Source organism: Helianthus annuus, chromosome 3 (genome assembly GCF_002127325.2).
Source record: "Helianthus annuus cultivar XRQ/B chromosome 3, HanXRQr2.0-SUNRISE, whole genome shotgun sequence".
Lineage (NCBI taxonomy): Eukaryota > Viridiplantae > Streptophyta > Magnoliopsida > Asterales > Asteraceae > Helianthus > Helianthus annuus.
The window spans coordinates 112,401,223-112,420,237 of NC_035435.2; the positions used below are offsets into that span (position 1 = coordinate 112,401,223).

Below are 19,015 nucleotides of genomic sequence, written 5' to 3' on the forward strand. Positions count from 1 at the left end.
AGGTGGGACACGCGAATAAGTTTAAGTCCTTAAAACACTAATTCGTATCTCGAATCAATTGAAACTTGTGTAGAAGTTTAAGTGGACAACAATACTGACAATCAGAAGTGAATTTGTTTAAGACTTAAAGTTAAATCAAGATCAACGGTGTTAGTGATAAGTCTCAAAAACTGATATGATCCTCGTACACAAACTCACAAAAAGATGTCTGTATATAGTTTATTTCCCAAAATCCAAAAAGATTTTCAGTGTGTTTTAGCATAAAATTTTGAAAAATCAAAAAGATTTTATTTCATATTATTTTCGGCAATTAATGTTTGGAAAGCTGATTTTCAAAATTCCAAGTGCTAAACATGATGAACGACAACAGGGATGGGAGAGTTTGTTTGAAATGAGAAATGATTTTCAAATGATGGTTCATTAATTTGAAATCAAAATTTGAGTGTTACGAATACAAGTGGTCAAGCAGAGATCATAAATGAGAGATCATGTTGATTTGAGAATGTTTCAAGTAGTTTCTAAAATTGTTATAAATAAAAAAAACCTTATGTTTTGGGTAGAGTATGTGCAGGTAAAAAGCTTTGAAAGAAGCTAGATTTCGACTCCTGAGGATTTTCCGCATAAGCGTATGCAGATTAGAGCCAGGTTTCTAATTCAAAGCTTGCAGATAGTGAATTCCAGACTGCGATCCCAACTTATCGAAAGGGGGAGTCTGAAGACATAAGAGCCAGATTCAGTTATTGGAACAACATTCGAGATAGAAGCTGCTAATGCTGATAAGCTTAAGGAATTAAGAGACCCGATAAAGAGAATTAGAGAGAGAATAGAGCCAGGTTGAGATTCTGATAGAAGAAAAGAGAGATCGATGACGATGCTTACAGAGAAAGATACTTTGGAAAAAACGAGAAGACCGATCAAGACTGAAGACTTAATACACTGAAGACTCGTCATCATCCAAGGGGGAGTTTGTTAATGCATATGTCTGTTGACTTCGTCTTGTATTGAGGCATGTAATAGAATAGATAGACCAGGACATGTTGTACGAGAGAATCGGGAAACAGGCCTGAACCAGCCACCTCACACGAGGTGACCAAGTTCATGCGGCCTGGCCAGTTCGTGCGACCTGGCAAGTTCGTGGGATCTGGCCAGAAAGCATGAAATGGTTCATGGGGTCTGGCATTCCTATAAATAGGTGGTCTTGGATCTTCATTTGTAACTTTGTGATTCCGGAGACGAAGTGCTGCCGAAGTGTCGAACGATCTGTAAACACTATCAAATCAATACAATCGACAGTTAAAGTGATTCTAAGTGTGTATCTAGCTGATATAACATCAATACGTCTGATTCCGCCTTTCGTATTGATCGAGAACTCTTCTGAACGACTCGTTTGATCGAATCCTCGATCCTACAATATTCATTAAGTAAAGACGTTTTATCTCCCCAAGTACCTCGCATTTAAGACACCCAATGTTGCCCCTAAGTAACAATTTTAAGTAAAATCAACAATTTTAAGTAAAATTAACACAATGTGGTACCAATAACGTGGAAAGTAATCAAAATGATCGCGTATTGCCTCATGCTTAAGATGATCAGAGCTGTTGTACTTTGATTGGCCGGAGAAGTGGGATGACCGAAGGTTTAGTTGAAGGCGGGCAAGGTTTGGGGGATAAAGGGAGTGAAATGGTGCGTGTGATGGAAGATTGCTGATTAAAAATGTGTGAAAGAGTAATTTTTTGGTGAAATGACCCAACTGCCCTTCACATTGTTAAGTGTTGGAACAATTAACTCAGGGAAGTTTGGCCCAGAGACTTAACCATTTTTTCAAACAAAGACTATATATATGATTGGGTGTAAACCACAATTACTGGAATTTTACTTTACTAAAAAATATAATACTCTTTAACTTTTAAATTCAAACCTAAAAAGTATATATATTTTATTTAAGGCACGGATAATAATATAATGCACGGTTTCAATTCAAACATAATAAATGGGGTCCATTAGAGGCTATAGCCGTTAAATATCTCTTTAATAACACCACCTTTATTTTTCACTCTCCCCCTTCCTTTATTCCTTTCCACCAAAACAAACCCTAAATCCAAATTCAAATACTTCAAACCGCCACAACGTATACACATTTCAAATTTCGTCATTACAAAACATCTGCAAAAAGTCAAACGCACACCATAAAATCCGGATTCTTCATGTCTCCATTTCAGATCGAGTAACCGTAATTCAGTGAGTTCCGGATCCAATTGAGCAAAACCCTAATGAAATACATCAGTTTAATTTGATTATTTTTTACAAAAATTGCAGGAGTTGGTTCTAGATTCGGAATAATATTCCTCACATCATCTTTCAGGTATGAATCCGAAGTATTTTGATTGATTATTATGTTACAGTTCTTGTTAGTTGTTTCAGATTCTTATTTTGTTTATTTTGTGAATTAGAATGTTGAGAGATTTCAAAATTATGCGTCGGAATTCGGGTAAAAGCCCTAATTTAGACGAACCGGAAAATGTACCTGTAAATGTGAAGTTTCATGAAGCGTCTGTGTCGAATGTGAGTTCGGATTCTTCGTCTAGGCCACCGTTGAATACGATTCAGGAACTAGGGTTTAAGGTTGGCAAAATTGATAGAACACCTACTAAGGTTGACGGTGGTAGGGTTTTAGAGTCTGGGATGTCGATGAGGACTCCGGAGAAAGGTTTGGGGAGGAGTAGGTATGGGTGGGGTTCGGAGTCGAGGAATGAGGGGAGGATTGGGAATGTGAATGTTAATACGCCTAGGTCGTGTAGGACGATTGGGAGAGCTGTGAGTTCGGGTTATTCTGAGGGGAATTCTACGCAGAATACACCTACGAAGAGTGTAAATAAGCCTCCAAATCCGGGGCTGCTTCATGGAGGTAGTTCGAAGCCTCCTGCTGGTGGTAGTGTTCGCAGTTATGGGAACATTGCAGCTTTATCTAGAGGGTCTCCAAGCACGCACACTACTGTAAATACGGTTGAGGTACCGCATTTTGAACTAAAAGAAGATCCATCGTTCTGGATGGATCATAATGTACAAGTAAGTTCCCTTTTCAACATAATTACATTTGTGTTAGCTTCGTAATCATTTAATGTAAGAAAGATTTAGCTCATGGGATTTTCCTTTTCTTTAGGTTTTGATACGAATTCGTCCGCTTAACAACATGGAGCTTAGTACTCATGGTTATAACCGGTGCTTAAAACAAGAAAGTGCACAATCCGTGACCTTTGTGGCGCATCCAGAAACAAGATTCACCTTTGACCATGTTGCTTGTGAAACCATTGACCAGGTATTATAAAGGAGCCATACCTATTTTTTGTTGTACACTGGCACGGTTTTTTTTAACTGTAATATGTTTACAAGAAGATATAAATATTAAATTTGTGCAGGAAACACTTTTTAGGATGGCAGGTCTACCAATGGTAGAGAATTGCTTATCAGGTTATAATAGTTGTATCTTCGCCTATGGGCAGGTAATTTGATAATCATATACCGCAAAACGTGAAGTCTAGAGACATGTATAACTCTGTACATGCATTTTAAATTGCTTGTTTACTCATCTAGACAGGAAGTGGAAAAACACACACCATGCTCGGTGAAATAAACGAGCTTGAAATAAAACCTAGTCCATATCGGGGAATGACTCCACGAATGTTTGAGTTCTTATTCGCTAGAATAATTGCGGTAATTTTGCCATATTATCGATAGCAATCTATTTTGTTCACCCCTTTATCTTCTTTATTCATAAGATGTTCTATCTTTATAAACCATTTTTCATACATATACACAGGAAGAGGAAAGCCGAGTAGATGAAAGATTAACATACAATTGCAAATGTTCATTCTTAGAGATATACAACGAGCAAATTACGGATCTCCTTGACCCTTCCTCTACAAATTTGCATGTAAGTTTAACCCTTTAGTGACCTTACAAACATTAAAACTATGTTGTTTCTTATGCTAACTTAACTTTTTTTTCAGCTCCGAGAAGATGTTAAAAAGGGTGTTTATGTGGAAAATTTGACCGAATTTGAAGTTCACACTGTGGGTGATATCCTGAGGCTTCTTAGTCGGGTACTATACAATCTTTTAATAAAATTGTATTAGTTTGTTATCTTTACTTTTTTTTTCCTCATTATTGATGTGTTTTTTATAGGGTTCGGCAAATAGGAGAGTTGCTGCAACAAATATGAACAGAGAAAGCAGTCGTTCCCATTGTGTTTTCACATGTGTAATTGAAAGTAGGTGGGAGAAAGATTCAACTTCCAACCTACGATTTGCAAGGCTAAACCTTGTTGATCTAGCTGGTTCAGAAAGGTGTTATATTTGAATTTGATCAGTGTTATTTTTACCTTTTTTAACTTTTTATAATGTTTTTTTTTTAATTTTTATTTTGTGATCTGGCTTATCTTATCTTCTCCTTACAGACAAAAAACTTCGGGTGCTGAAGGTGAACGTTTAAAGGAGGCTGCAAACATTAATAAATCGCTATCCACCCTAGGGTATGAACAATTTACTTGTGTCATTGGTGCCTTCTTTTTCTTCTTGTGTTGAGGTGGCAAGATGGACGGGTGGGTAACGGTCAAATCTGGTCAAAAGTGTCACCTCTACTGTTTTGTGAGCCTGTTTTGTAATCCTAAATCCACTTGTCTAGGCATGTAATAATGGCTTTAGTAGACGGTGCTAATGCAAGGACACGACATATTCCGTATAGAGACTCAAGACTCACATTTCTTCTACAGGTGAATACAGGAAACCTATTTTTTCTATATTAACGGTGAAATTTGGACTTCGATAAATTTTGCTAATGCTTACAAAAATATATTATGCAGGACTCGTTAGGCGGAAATTCAAAAACAATGATAATAGCTAATGTTAGTCCCTCCATATGGTATGTTCATATCTCTTATTCATTTACTTGTGTTTAGACCTCTTAACAAACTTTTTTATTTTTTAGATTTACTGATAAACCATCAACCTATTTTTTGTCAGTTCTGCTACTGAAACGTTAAACACTCTAAAGTTTGCGCAGCGTGCAAAACTGATACAGAACAATGTAAGCAAGTTATAGTTTTTATAAAATGTGATTAAATAATTTAAACTTACACATTTATTCATCTTAGTTTCAATATTTTCATCTTGTTTTGTCATCACAAAGGCTGTGGTAAATGAAGACGCCTCAGGAGATGTCATGGCGCTTCAACACCAGATACAACTTCTAAAGGTATTTTTTTTTGTAACTCACGAATTCAGTAAGATTAGATAATTCTACAGTAAATAAACTGAATTTATATCAAATCAGGAGGAGCTCACTATCCTTAAGAGACAAAATGTTTCCAGATCTTTAACATTTGGTCCAAAAGTCACTGAAGAGACCCAACAAGAACATGAAAATGATTTTGATAATACGCTTGGACACGAGAACAAAACCCTGAGGGTTTCCTCTAAACAGGTATATCAAGTATTTTTTTTTTTTTGTTATTCAACTATTAAGTATTAGAAATTTAGAATTATCACAAATCCTGTATGTTTAGCCAGCCCATTTAAAACATTAAGAAATTGTGGTTAAAAAGGGTTACTTGATATGAAAAAAAGTGAATTTAGGATAGAAAATGTTGATTGAATATTGAAATTTGTTAACTTATAGATTTTTGTATATTCGTGTAGTGCTTTTGGTTTACTTTTATTCATTATGTCCTTCAGCTAAAATCATTAGAGGCCTCTTTGACTGGAGCGTTGAGGAGAGAGCAAATGTCGGAAAGTGCTATTAAACAACTTGAAGCAGAAATAGAACAATTAAACCGTTTGGTAACTATTTATTCCTTTACGTGTTATCATGCATTTGGAATACACACACATATATGTTTGGTGTGTATGTGTATTGGTATTAAAAAGGAAATTTGCGTGTAGGTTCGACAAAGGGAAGAGGACAATAAGTGCACAAAGATGATGTTGAAGTTTAGAGAAGATAAAATTCAAAGAATGGAGTCTGTGGTTGCTGGGTCAATACCTGCTGACTCATACTTGCTACAAGAGAATAACATGCTTACTGAAGAAATTCAGATGCTTCGTGCAAAAGTTGATAAAAATCCAGAAGTTACACGATTCGCTTTGGAAAATATTAGGCTTCTTGAACAACTTAGAAGGTAAATTAAAAAAAAAACAAAACTTTTACAATTTTGTCCATTTTTTTATAAAACATTTTGAGTCTTTGACTTTATTCTCATTTACTTGTTGCGTTTCGTTTTTAGATTACAAGATTTTTCTGAAGAAGGGGAGAGAGAAATGTTGTTAAATGAAGTATCTGAACTGAGAAATCAGGTACTTGTACTTGTGTACTTTATTTCGAAACTCTCGATTCTGCTGTATTGTATTCTTCGTAACTAAAATTGTTTCGGCAGTTGGTTCTTGCTCTTGATGAGAACTCCAAGCAAGATGGTCTTACGCAAAAGGTAACATATGAAATTTTAATATTTAAACTACCATCTTTGTATTTAAGAGTTTAGGCACTCATATATTATTTGATAATGGATACAGGAAGCTGCACATGACGCTAAAGAAAACACTTCTCTTCGATTGGAGGTTGCACCGTCTTTTCTTGATAGAATGTGAAAACATATCACCTGTTTTAAGTTTAAAGGTCCATTTTCTATTTGATTTCAGTTGGAAAGGAGCCAAGAAGAGTTAGAGAAATGCAAGAACAACCTCAATTCTTGCTTAGAGCAAAATGCAAAACTCTTCAGGGAAATTGAGGATCTAAATGCCTTATTAGAACACAAGAAATCTACAGTGCATGAACATGATGATGGTATTGAGGTCATCAAGGTAACATTTAGTTATATAAGAAAAAAATGTGGTATATGAAGCAATTAGGATCCATTTTGACATATAGATTATGTTGTTAAGTAGTATAAAATGTTCTTTTCAGGAACCCATTTTGGAAGCTTCTTCTGTAGGCAAACGGTCCATGCATACATTCCAAAAGACACATCAAACTCATGTGGAGCATTCTGATGATGTTATGGATATGCAATTAGACGTAAGTTTTCTCTTTGAACTCAGCTCGTAAAGTTCAGCCTCAGCTCGACTCAAATACTCAAGCCTTGGCTATAGCAGGCTTATAACTAATGAGCTTATGGTAGATATTAGTCAATAGTCAACAATGGTTATTTTCTATAGGTGTTCATGAACCGTTAAAACCGACCGAAGTACCAAAACCAAAGCAGGTCAGCCGGTATGAGAGTCAAACACTTTGGTTCACGGTTTGGCGGTTTTAACTGTGATCCGGTTTGGAACTTAACACTTATTATTTATACCTTTTTTTTCTATTTTGGAATATATAATTATGTCTGTCTATTATAATCATGAACCATCTTTATCATTTTAATTTTTTTAATGCAAACTAATGATATTCTAAAAATATAAAATATCCGTTCAAACCACCAAAACCGAACCTTAAACTGGTAAAACTAGCTGGCTTGGTTTTCCGTTTCCCAAAACTGGCCGAACGGGACCATGAACACCTCTAGACAATCCGTATTCAAACAGTTAACATTGTAACAATACCATTTTCCACATAAATAGAAGTTTAGCATCATATTTGATTTATGTTTGTTATTATCAGCATTTATATATGATCTTGTTTCAGGAGTCCATACAGTTGTCTCGTACATTTGTAAAGAACGATGAAGCTCCTGTAAGGTACATTGAAGAAGCCATTAATCTTCAAATGCAAGTAGACATTCTAGAGATGATTTTAAAGGAAGAGAGCTCAACCCGTGCGGAAATTGAAGAAAAATATAAAGATTTGAAGGATGAGCTTGAAGAAGCAAAGTCTGTAATTGAGGCTCTCGAGACTCAACAACTAATATCTATCAACGAGCTCGAAGATCTTAGAAACCGTAATAACAGATTTTCTCAAGATATGCACCTGCCACCATCTTCAAATGACACGGAACGCGTGCAAGAAAAGATGAACCGGATGCAGGATTCTCTTGAAAAAGCCAGGAGAACAAATAAATGGTATAAAACCGAACGGGAATGTAACGCTGTTAATGAAGAAGAAATGGATGAAGTGCGGAAACAAGTCGAGGCTGAAACTGCTGAGGTCATCGTCTGTTTGCAAGAAGAAATAAGCAGTCTTCAGGAGCAATTATTCGACAGTAACACTAAAGAAACGGAACTCAAACAGGAGTTGACCGTTGTGCAAGCGAAGTTGACCGCCATTACAGAATGCAATGAAGCTTTAAAGGAAAATTACGAAGAAAAAGAAAGAGAACTTAACGTGTTGACTAACGAGATCCAGGAGGTTCTTACAGCGGGTCACGACGCACTTGAAGACGCGTTAAACGATCTTGATGATGTCACTGTATGTGAGCAATTACAAATAATCACAAAAAACATCTTGGAAAAAGATTCAAAAATAAAGGCACTGAATTTGTGTTTAGAGGACGCGAAAAACAAAGGTACTGAAATGGAGGGCATGCTGCGGTCGTTAAAAGGGGCGACTTTAGTGATGTCGGAAGCGCACCAACAAGACTGCAGTGAAAAAGATCAAGTAATCCGCCAGCTGTCATCACGGTTGAGTGAAAAAAGCTGTGTGATAAACGAGTTAAGTAATGCAGTCAAAGAAAGAGAACAGCAAATCAAGAAGATATCAGATCGTGCAGCGGGTGCGTTTGTGGTTGTGAACTGGTTTTCTGAGATTAAAGACGGTTTAAATAAAGCGCTGATGCAGAAAGACGCGGAGCTTGAAGAATTAAAGAAAAACCACATTGTAACATTTCTAACAGATTGATTGAATATCGAGTAAAATGTCATTTCCGTCCCAGAGGTTTGGCCAATTTTGTGACTTTCGTTTAAAGGTTTGTTTATCTGGATCCAAAAGTTTTGAAATCTTGCGATTTTCATTCGGCTTGTTAACTCCATCCCTTTTTCTCTGTTAAGTTAAGTTAGAGGTATTTTCGTCTCTTTTGCTAACTTAAAGGGCAATTTGGTCTTTTTCAAAAGACCGAATACCCCTGACTTATTGAAGAAAAATGGATGGAGTTACGAGCCGGATGAAAATGGCAATATTTCAAACATTTTTGGATCCAAATGCGGAAAAACAAACCTTTGGACGAAAGCCGCAAAACTGGCCAAACCACAGGGACGAAAATGGCATTTTACTCTTGCATATATTGGTTTAAGTTTCAAGTTTTAATATTGTGTTTATGAAACATTGTAACAATATAGGTTCAGAGTTGCAGAAGTTCAAGAGATGTTAGTCGCAGGGACGACACGATAGTTCTTTTGAAAAAGGAGCTTGAAACCGCACTCGAGAGTCTTAAGGGAGTGAAAGCCGAGATGGCGAGACTACGTTCTGAGAGAGATGTAATTCGGCTTTCTGAGAAACAGAGTCGCCAAAGTATCGAAGGCTTTGTGCCGCAGGTTCTTGCGTTACAAGCTACTTTAGACAATTTTGAAAAACAAACTGAGGTAGCAATGGTTTCTTTGGATAACAAGATTCAAACCGTTGAAGGACTTTTACAGAAATCATGCAAATCCTGTCACCAGAAAAAAAAGGTATGCATCTCCTTTACAGTTAACGTTCAAATCTGTTAAGAAATTAGCTATGAACTCGAACCAACGATTCCCAACGATTATTATTCATCTGAATTGAAAGCACAGAATAGGAATTGAAAAGAAAACGAACTAACTTACCGATTGATCCTAACGGCTATTTAAAAGCCCTAAATCCCCAAATCTTAGCTGTTAACTAACATTAACAACCCATCTTTCAAAAGTACAACATTAGTCCCTCTAGTTCTGTTTTAAATCAAAAACTACTTGAACTTTATAAACTTTTGAGTAATTGCAGAAATGGCCCTTCAAATTTGACTTCAATTCTCACAAAATCTAGTCCCACCAAGAAACTGTAACATTTTATGCTCGTTATGACTTATTTCTGTAGAAATAAATTGATGAAATTGATATATACTTTTATTTTTCTTTATTCGTCGGTGTTTTAGATATTCGACAAATAATCAAATATTTTAAAAAGTGTCATATCAATCATTAATTGTTAGTAGGATGTAGAGGTTTCAAAATGAAGCATAACGAGTTGGGCTGACCCAGAGTACCTTTTTGTCTTTTTTTTTTTCTATATGTGTTAAGTGTATCAAATTTGATTCTAAAAGTTGTATAATTTCAGTAATAATTTATATTTTTTAATAAAATGATTTCGGATGTTTTATGCGCTAAACCACTTCGGATTACTTAGAGATACAGTATAACCAAACAATTGTTTTATGTGTGACCTCTAGATGTATGAAGTAGCAGAACATGTTCAAACAATTGTTCTTATGTTGTGGCATTTATTTGAACTGACTGATATAATTTATACACACAGCTCTATGAGCATGAACTTATGGATGCCAAGGTAAATGCAGCACAACAAGCAGCAGAATCTTCTTGTGTTTACGCTAAATTTGCAGAGGCCCAATACACCATCAAAGAAGCAGACGTTATGATCAATGAGCTACTGATCGCAAATGAAACCATGAAGCTCGACATTGAATCTCTAAAGAAGAAGGAGGTAACTTTAATAAACGAGCGGGATACGATTATGCAACAGTTTGAAACCGATACTATGGGAATGAAGAAAGAAATAGAGGAGCTGGAGGGTATGATTGTTCAGACCCGTTCTATCGTGGATCAAGATCTGATTCCAATAGCGTCTGATTTCTTTTGCGTAAAGTCTCAGATTCAAGACTCTAGCAAGTTAATTCAGTCATGGATTGAAGACATATGGTCTGAAATAATTGCGAAAGACTGCGTTGTCTCAGTTTTACGTGTCTGTCACATGGGAATACTTCTGGAAATGGTAACGGGATTAAACGCGGAAAACGGGCTGCTTCGTCACGGGTTATGTGAATCAAGTTCTCTGGTGTCACAACTAAGAGAACACAATTGCAAATCAAGAAATGAGCTGGAAATGTGCAGAGAAATTCAAGCGAAGTTATTGGCTGACATCAAGAATAGTTTCGATCGTGTGTCAAAGGGTACACAAGAAACCGATATACTTTCAGTCAAGCTAGCGAGTTTTGAGGAAAAGATAGTGAATTTACAGGCTCAAGAAGAAGCAATGGTGGAAAGATCGAAATATATGGGATCCAAGCTTTCGGCTTTAGTTAAAGAATTGGATGCTGTCGGTAAAGACAAAGAGGTTAGATTTCTTGAAGAAACGTTCATGGTTGATTTGTTAGAGAAAGAGATCGAGCTCGTTGTTCTGTCAGCGAAACTGAAAGAAGAAGATTCACAACGAAAGGATCTCGAGAATGCGAATAAAAACATGAGTACGGTTTTTGTGAAGTTTAAGGAAGACAAAGAAGAGGAGGTTGACTTTTTGCGCAACAAAACGAAGGGAATAGAAAGTCAAATTCTTGAAAAAAGTCAAACTTTTAAAGAGGAGTTGGAAGTTAAAGATATGGAGCTAAGGAACATGAGGCTACATGTCGAAGATATGAACGCTGCGCTCCAACAATGTGAAGCTTTTAACAATTTGAGCGTGAAAGAGTGTATTAACTTGATGAGTAGTATGGACAAGGAGACTAAAAGAGTGTTCAGTTTATTAAGTGAGAGAATTGTCTCACTTGAGCAAAGACTTGAAGAGATAAACGGGAGCACTGAAAAGACGAGTACGTATATAGAAGAACTTCAGTCGTTAGAAGATAACGCTAAAGTTTTGATTTCAGAAAACGTGTTACTTCAAAGTGAGATGGAACGTAAAGAGGAAGTTCTCGAAGGTTTGAAAGCTTCGTTGGAGGTTTTAGAGGACGAGCTACGGTTGTTGAAGGAATTCTCGTCTAATAAACAGGACCAGAAAGACGAAACGGAAGAACTAAAAGCTTCTTTAGAACTTTTAAAGAATGAGCTAAACGAGAAAGTTGCGGTGATTGCCATGCTCGAGGTGGATGTTTCACGAGAGGGTGATTTGGTAAAATCACTATTTTCCGAGATTGAAAAACTGACGGAAAGCGTTAAAGATGCGTTGAAAGCGAAAGAGACGTGCGAGGCGGAGTTGGTTGAGGCGAAGAAAGCTAACGAGAGCTTGGAAATGGAGTTGGTTCAGTTGGAATCGGATCTTTCCGAAATAAATAAATTGGCGGAATTGAGAACAATTGATCTAAGAAGTGTTAGTTGTAAAAGGGATGATCTTCATGCCGAACTTCTTGAAGTAAGAAAGGAGTTAGAGATGGCACAAGCCATTGCGGAAGAAAACGAGGCAATTGCTACCGAAGCTAAACAGGTAGTTGATTTTTCCAAAATTTTAATTTGAGTAAAATGACATTTTCGTCCCTGAGGTTTGGCTAGTTTTGCAACTTTCGTCCAAAAGTTTGTTTTTACGCATCTGGATTTAAAAGGTTTGAAATCTTGCCATTTTCATTTGTCTCGTTAACTCCATTCATTTTTCTTTGTTAAGTCATGGGTATTTCCGTCTTTTTTGTTAACTTAAAGGGCAATTCGGTCTTTTTCACTTTATGTATACTCGCTGGAGATGTGTAACAAAGACCGAATTGTCATCTAATTTAACAAAAAAAGATGGAAATACCCTTGACTCAACGGAGAAAAACGGATGGAGTTATTGAGCAGAATGAAACTGGCAAGATTTTAAACGTTTTGGATCCAAATGTGGAAAAACAAATCTTTGGACGAAAGTCGCAAAACTGGCCAAACCTCAGGGACGAAAATGGCGTTTTACTCTTTTAATTTTCTTGATTAAAATCTCATTCATGATTTGTTTCATTTAAACCATTTAGATGGCGGAGACAAGCAGACTGCATGCCGAAGAGAAGGATGAGGAGGTGAAATTATATGAGAAATCTGTTGAAGAGCTTGAGTTTATTGTAAATGCACTCGAGAACCAGGTGAGCATAAAAATAAATTTACCTCTCTCATGAATATATCAACTTTTCGTTTGGAAAACTTTACAATTTACATAACTTCACATATGGAAATGAATCATTTTTGTTGTATTTTTTAAGGTTGAAATGGTCAAAGGAGAGGCTGAAAGGCAACGATTGCAACGGGAAGAGCTAGAAGTAGAGTTTCAAGCTTTTAAACAGCAGATCCACACTGTCCATAGTAATGACTCAGACGTAAAAAGGTTCGATTACACAGCACACTGTAATAACAGTATGATATACTGATATGAGAAAAAGTTAATTGCTTATTTTCGTTACACATGGATTTTATGTCTTATAGGCTTCTAAATGAGAAAGAGAAAAGCCTTCAAGAGTTCCTTCAACGCGTCCAAATTTTAGAGAAGGAGATCGCCTCCAAGGATTCAGAGGTGAATGTTCTTCCATATTTTTTTAATTTTCTTTGCTTAAACATGTATAGGGATTCAGGTTATAACTACTTTCGTTTTTTTTTTTCTTTTATAGATTCTCCAACATAAAGCTCACATCAATGAGCTCAATCTGCATGCTGAAGCGCAAGCTAGAGAGTATAAACAAACTGTAAGTAACATCCTGGTTACTCATTCTTAATTTAGATCATCAAGACAATTTTTGAGAAATGTGCACGTTATAAAGACGCAATTGTTGGACCGATGAAAGATTGTAGAAAGTTCTACTCTTTTTTCGGATTTAGAAACTATGCAGTTAATATCGGACTGTCGGTGATATATCACCGCTATATCGGTTATCAGTGTCAAATATCGGTACTATTATTATCGGCGATATCGACGGATATTTGACAGATATATAACCGATTTTCCCGATATCACTATATCAGTACTTTTCTTCTTAGTTCTACCATTCGTCTTTCTTCTTATTGCTGCTATGAGTGTTTTAAGTCATAATTGTTGGTGTTTTGCAAGCTGCAAAAGGTTAATTTGTTAATGGTAGGAGAGTATACTGAATTGTTATGTGTTAAATTGCTATATATATAAATTCTTCATGATATTAAAATTACCAATATCCCACCGCGATAACCTATATCTCAAATATTGGTCCTTGACTGATATCCAGTATTTTACTGCATTAACGACATAGTTTAGAAAATAGTTTTCTTATGTGTTTCTGGAAACACAGTTTAAGACACTGGAGGCAATGGCTGATCAAGTTAAATCCGATAGCTCTGCTCCACTAATCTCAAATTCACCGTCAAAGAAACTCGAAAAGAACGCATCAAGGGCACGAGGTTCCGGTTCTCCTTTTAAATGCATCGGTATAGGTTTGGCACAACAAATGAAATCAGAGAAAGACGAAGAGCTTGCAGCTGCAAAACGTAAAATCGAAGAGCTTGAAGCATTGGCCGCTAGTCGTCAAAAAGAGGCATAAAATTTTAATAAAAGTTTCATATTTTGTTGCTATCATGTCTTATATGCATTTTTATTTTCAGATATTCGCGCTGAATGCAAAATTGGCTATGTCCGGGAGCATGACTCATGATGTGTTGCGTGATTTATTGGGCATAAAGTTGGATATGACTACCTATTCGGTATAAAGCTATAAACTTGTTTCTTTTCTTGATTCTAATGCGAAATGCGTTTTCGAGTTTTGGAGTTAATCCTTAACCCCTAGTGGTTTGTTTGTGTTTTATGACAGTCTTTAGTAAACGGCCACCAAAATGAGGAAATAAATGAAAAGGCTCAAGTTCATAATGCTGAGGTACAATACAAGGTATACTCAGCTCTACCAAACATTAAATGTTTTAGCATATCTTTGTATATAATGATTTATTTATATTCCAATATTCCCCAAATCAATTACTGCGACACGAGTGACAAGTTTTTTTTTTTATTCTTGCAGGAAGAGGAGGTTGTCAAGCTAAAGAAACAACTGAATGAATTGATCAATGAACGACAAGGGTAAATTAGGCATCTGAGTAACTTAATTTTGATTTGAGGAGTTTAACATTTTCATTTTGTGGGTCTGGTTAGAAGGGTCAAAGTGACCAGGTCTGGTGGGTTGGGTAACCGCTCAAAACTGAGGTATCAAAATGGCGAGGTCCGTTGGGTTGGGGATCCGGTCAAAACTGGCATTTTTTGTATGGGTCGAAATAATTTAGGATGCGTTCACGAACTGTTCATGAACACTTACCGAACGCGATTTCATGTTCGTGTTCGTTTGTTCAAGAAATGAATGTGTTCATGCTCGTTTGTTAATTTTAGGTAACGAACACAAGTTAATGTTCATGAACACAATGAAAACAAATGAACACAACCAAGCGTTCATGAACAAAATATGTAATACACTAATACTTATTAAAAAAATTATTTGTCGGAATTTTGAAGTATTTAAATAAGAAATAAAAATGAAAAACTCTAATGAACTAGATGATAGAAACTGAGATAGGACTAATTCTGTGATGACTCCTGTTTTTTGTTTTTAATTCTTTTTTTTTTAATTTTTGGTAAATAGGTGGCTGGAGGAAATTGAAAGAAAACAGGGTGAGATGATTGCAGCGCAGGTTGCGTTAGAACAACTCCGTCAAAGGGATCGTTTACTTTCAACTGAAAACGAAATGTTCAAGGTTTGAAATCCTAAATAAATACTCTTAATGCACTATAATTCCTCGCGGCATGCTTCTTCTAACTTGCTATTTATATTTCTAGACTAAAATCGGTAATCACAAGAAGAAGGTCATGGAGCTTGAAACCGAAGTAACCAAGTTATCAGGCCAACAAAATCTTCAACAAAGAATTCATCATCACACCAAAATAAAGGTAAACTATAAGATAAAATCCCATTCGTTGATATCGGTTTGGTCGGAAATGCCATCGCTTAAGATAAGAGATTTTTTTTATAATAACTACTGGGTTACCACCGGGTTGAAACGTAGATAAATAAGCAAATCGCGATGGGCCAGTCTACGTGAAGATGAAAAAACCATGTCGCGACAGTATTCATACGTCACGACTCACGGAAAAGTTATATGTTCAGTTCGTTACCGTATCGACACTCGTTATAACCATAAAAATGAATATGTGCGGCGGGTTTGGTAACTTACTAATGACGGTACACACGGAAATTTAGGAAAATATTACATTGCGAAAAAACTAAAAAGAAACCAAAGAAAATAAGTAGAAGGAAAAAACTAAAAATTCAGGGTCTAAATAGTAATTATAATAAAATGTAAAGGAAAAAAACTACAAGTTGGGGTCTAAATAGTAATTATAACAAAGTGTAAGGGTAGTTGATAAAAATTAGAAAAAAAACTTATTATATTTGAGGGGGCTAAATATGTCATTGTTAAAGCTGAGGGGCCAAAGATGTTTGATGTGGACAAAATCGTGTTTTAATATATATAATAATAATTACATTTACAGGAGGAGAATAATGCATTAAAAGCTCAGAATGAAGAACTGAGTCGTAAGCTGAAAAGAAGTGATGTTATCCTAAGCCGTGTTAAGGAAGAACTTGCTAACCTACGTGCAGCGCACGGGAAGAACGCGTATTATGTGGAAACTGAGCTACAACTTGTTGAAAATCTTAAGGTTTGTTTCAAAACCATGATCTTATTGTTGGTCCAAGGTTGTTTAGACTTTAGACCATCTTAGGAAATATTAAGTTATAGTTTGTTTTAACTTTACAGGAAACTGAAGAAGAGAGGGACCATTTAGCTCAGAAGTTGGCAGCCTTATGCACCAGTATTTTAAAGGTTAGTTTAGTATATATCTAACTAGGTTAGTTCCCCGTGTATTACACGGGTTGAACAATTTAAACTATATATTAAATGTTTCTTGTAAATGCAAATCAAAGACCGAGACATTTATATATATTTGATAAATAATGAAACTAATAATAATAGTAAAAAAAATCTCATACATATGTACAGAGTCGTCTCTGAGAATTCATTTACCCTGTTTGAGCTCGAAAAAATATGTTCTTCCGTAATGTTTTAATATTATTATTTAATTTTAAAATCAAATGGGTATTTGGCTCACTAAGAGCATGTTTGGTTATGTTTTTTGAAACAACTTATAGACTTATTGGCGTTTTGGAAAAGTCAATATGGAGTGACTTATTGACTTTTTCCTCTCACATACACCCATATTGCGAAACATCATTTTGTAGCTTATGACTTTTCAAAAAGCCAATAAGTCAATAAGTTGTTTCAAAAAGCTTAGCCAAACATGCCCAAAAGCTAATGCCAATGGGTATTGGGCTCACTAAGAGCATGTTTGTTATGCTATTTAAAAAAAATTAGCATAGATATCGGATTTTTTTTTTATAAAAAACACGTGCCCCTCGAAATTAGGGACCCTGTGCAGTGGTCCTCCCCGCACACCCTTATCACCGCCCATGCATGTGTATACTCATTTAAGTAATCGATATACATTTGATGATATCCTATATTTTTTTGTATTCAATTGATATTTTTCTATTTAGTATTATTTGCAATTATTAACATTTTTCTAAATGTATATATAGAGTATAGATGTTACTGAATTTTTGAAGAATAATTATTAATTTTGACATATATATTCAAGCTTATAATTATATAATGTAGTCATGTTTTAATAAAATCCAAAAAAGCGTGAAACCCTTTTCAAATTTCAATAAAAGGGTTATAATTATCAGATAAACATTTTTTCTATTTAATATTATCTACAAATTAGAAGATAAATTATTAGAAAATAAATATGAAAGAAAGGCGGGAAACCCAAAAATAGGTGCCTCCAACGAATGACACATGTCACACATTGGTTTACTTTATTATATGTATAGATCTATTGCTGAGGTGGCAAACGGGTGGGTGATGCGGGTTGGATAACAAGTCAAAACATGCAGTTTATGTTTAAAATAGTTTAATTTTTACTAAATATTTTGCTTGACGAATATATTTCAAATATGCACTGGTGACTTTTGACTGGTGCGGATCCATTTGACCGGTTTCCTTTTAAGTTATTTTTTTCCAAATTGACCATTAAGAGTCAGACGGGTTGAAATTGTCGCCTCCAAATAAACACTCAGGATAAATGTTCATGAATTCTTGAGAGATGAAATGCTATACACCAAATTCTTTTTCTCAATAAAGGTTTGCCCTTTGTTGTTTGTTTACTTTACAGTTGACTTGTATAATTAGTGTACCGTTTGACTTTTTGTTGCAAATAAACCTTTTATCTTGGACTTGAAATTTTATAAAAATTAGAGCATGATGATATAAAAAAGTAAATCCTTCAACTAATATCAGAGAAAATTACATACATTCAACAGGCAACCGGAGTAAATGGGCCGACATCTGATGTTAATGTCACCAAGGCCGAAGAAGCGTTGGAGCAGTTCCAAAGACGCGTGGCTGCCCTTGAAAGGGAATTACAAGATATGCAATACAAGGTATATAATAATAAATTTGTCGTCTTGTTGGGTTAACTAATAATCATTGGTCAACTTCAAGTCTATGAGGAACTAAGGCATTTGTGAATGGGTTTAACAGAACAGGATCTGTAATGAACGTGCAAGATTGTCTGAACTCATGCCACAAACGGCTAAAGAAAACAGCAGATCATCTCCATTTCTTTCTACTTTGGATCGGTGAAGCGCGTTTGATGACACTTGAATTCAAGATTTCTTGAAAATGTTTATGTTGTATAGTTTTGTAAAATAGGCTTTGCCCTTCACATGAAAGTTTGTATAGTTATAGAACGTATGTAAAAACATTCAACATTTACCTCATGAATATAAGTTAATCTTGAAATTCTGTCATTTGAAAGATTAGGAATTAAGAAATGTTGAAAGAGAGTTGATAGATTTATGAAAAAAAATATAGAAAGTCTTAGGTAGTGATTGGTATGCAGGAATGAGAGGTGTAATGGAATGGATGATTACGAGGGAATGAAGAAAAAGGTGTTCGGTTGGTCAATGTAATGGAATCACCTATTGCAAAAGGCATTCCATTCCCTCAAAATTATTTCATCCACCCCCATGTTTTTTTTATTCCATCTCCTCTTGCACCATTCATCAACAACACCACAACCTACCACCACCGACGCTATC

At 35.6% G+C, this 19,015-nt stretch overlaps 1 protein-coding gene across 1 annotated transcript; it reads left to right on the top strand.

Annotated features, from left to right (window-relative positions):
* Positions 1 to 2,072: 2,072 nt before the first annotated feature.
* On the top strand, positions 2,073 to 18,724 carry LOC110929375 (kinesin-like protein KIN-12D). The gene is made up of 39 exons (XM_022172528.2): positions 2,073 to 2,238; positions 2,317 to 2,362; positions 2,451 to 3,066; positions 3,161 to 3,316; positions 3,417 to 3,500; positions 3,592 to 3,711; positions 3,818 to 3,931; positions 4,008 to 4,100; positions 4,183 to 4,343; positions 4,454 to 4,528; positions 4,681 to 4,768; positions 4,859 to 4,917; positions 5,019 to 5,082; positions 5,185 to 5,250; positions 5,329 to 5,478; positions 5,730 to 5,834; positions 5,937 to 6,172; positions 6,278 to 6,347; positions 6,428 to 6,478; positions 6,564 to 6,608; positions 6,690 to 6,851; positions 6,955 to 7,065; positions 7,675 to 8,802; positions 9,261 to 9,590; positions 10,417 to 12,315; positions 12,827 to 12,934; positions 13,052 to 13,173; positions 13,272 to 13,359; positions 13,454 to 13,528; positions 14,105 to 14,347; positions 14,415 to 14,513; positions 14,621 to 14,695; positions 14,825 to 14,883; positions 15,437 to 15,548; positions 15,631 to 15,741; positions 16,345 to 16,512; positions 16,611 to 16,676; positions 18,236 to 18,355; positions 18,456 to 18,724. Exons 3-39 carry the CDS (start codon positions 2,452 to 2,454, stop codon positions 18,555 to 18,557), a joined length of 7,530 nt encoding a protein of 2,509 aa, XP_022028220.1. The 5' UTR covers positions 2,073 to 2,238; positions 2,317 to 2,362; position 2,451; the 3' UTR covers positions 18,558 to 18,724.
* Positions 18,725 to 19,015: the final 291 nt, after the last annotated feature.

Excerpts from the sequence above, each read along its gene's own strand:
- LOC110929375 (XM_022172528.2), top strand. The coding sequence starts at position 2,452 with ATGTTGAGAGATTTCAAAATTATGCGTCGGAATTCGGGTAAAAGCCCT. Across the intron at positions 4,529-4,680 it reads AAATCGCTATCCACCCTAGG|GCATGTAATAATGGCTTTAG; the intron begins GTATGAACAATT and ends CCACTTGTCTAG. Across the intron at positions 15,549-15,630 it reads CTGAAAACGAAATGTTCAAG|ACTAAAATCGGTAATCACAA; the intron begins GTTTGAAATCCT and ends TTATATTTCTAG.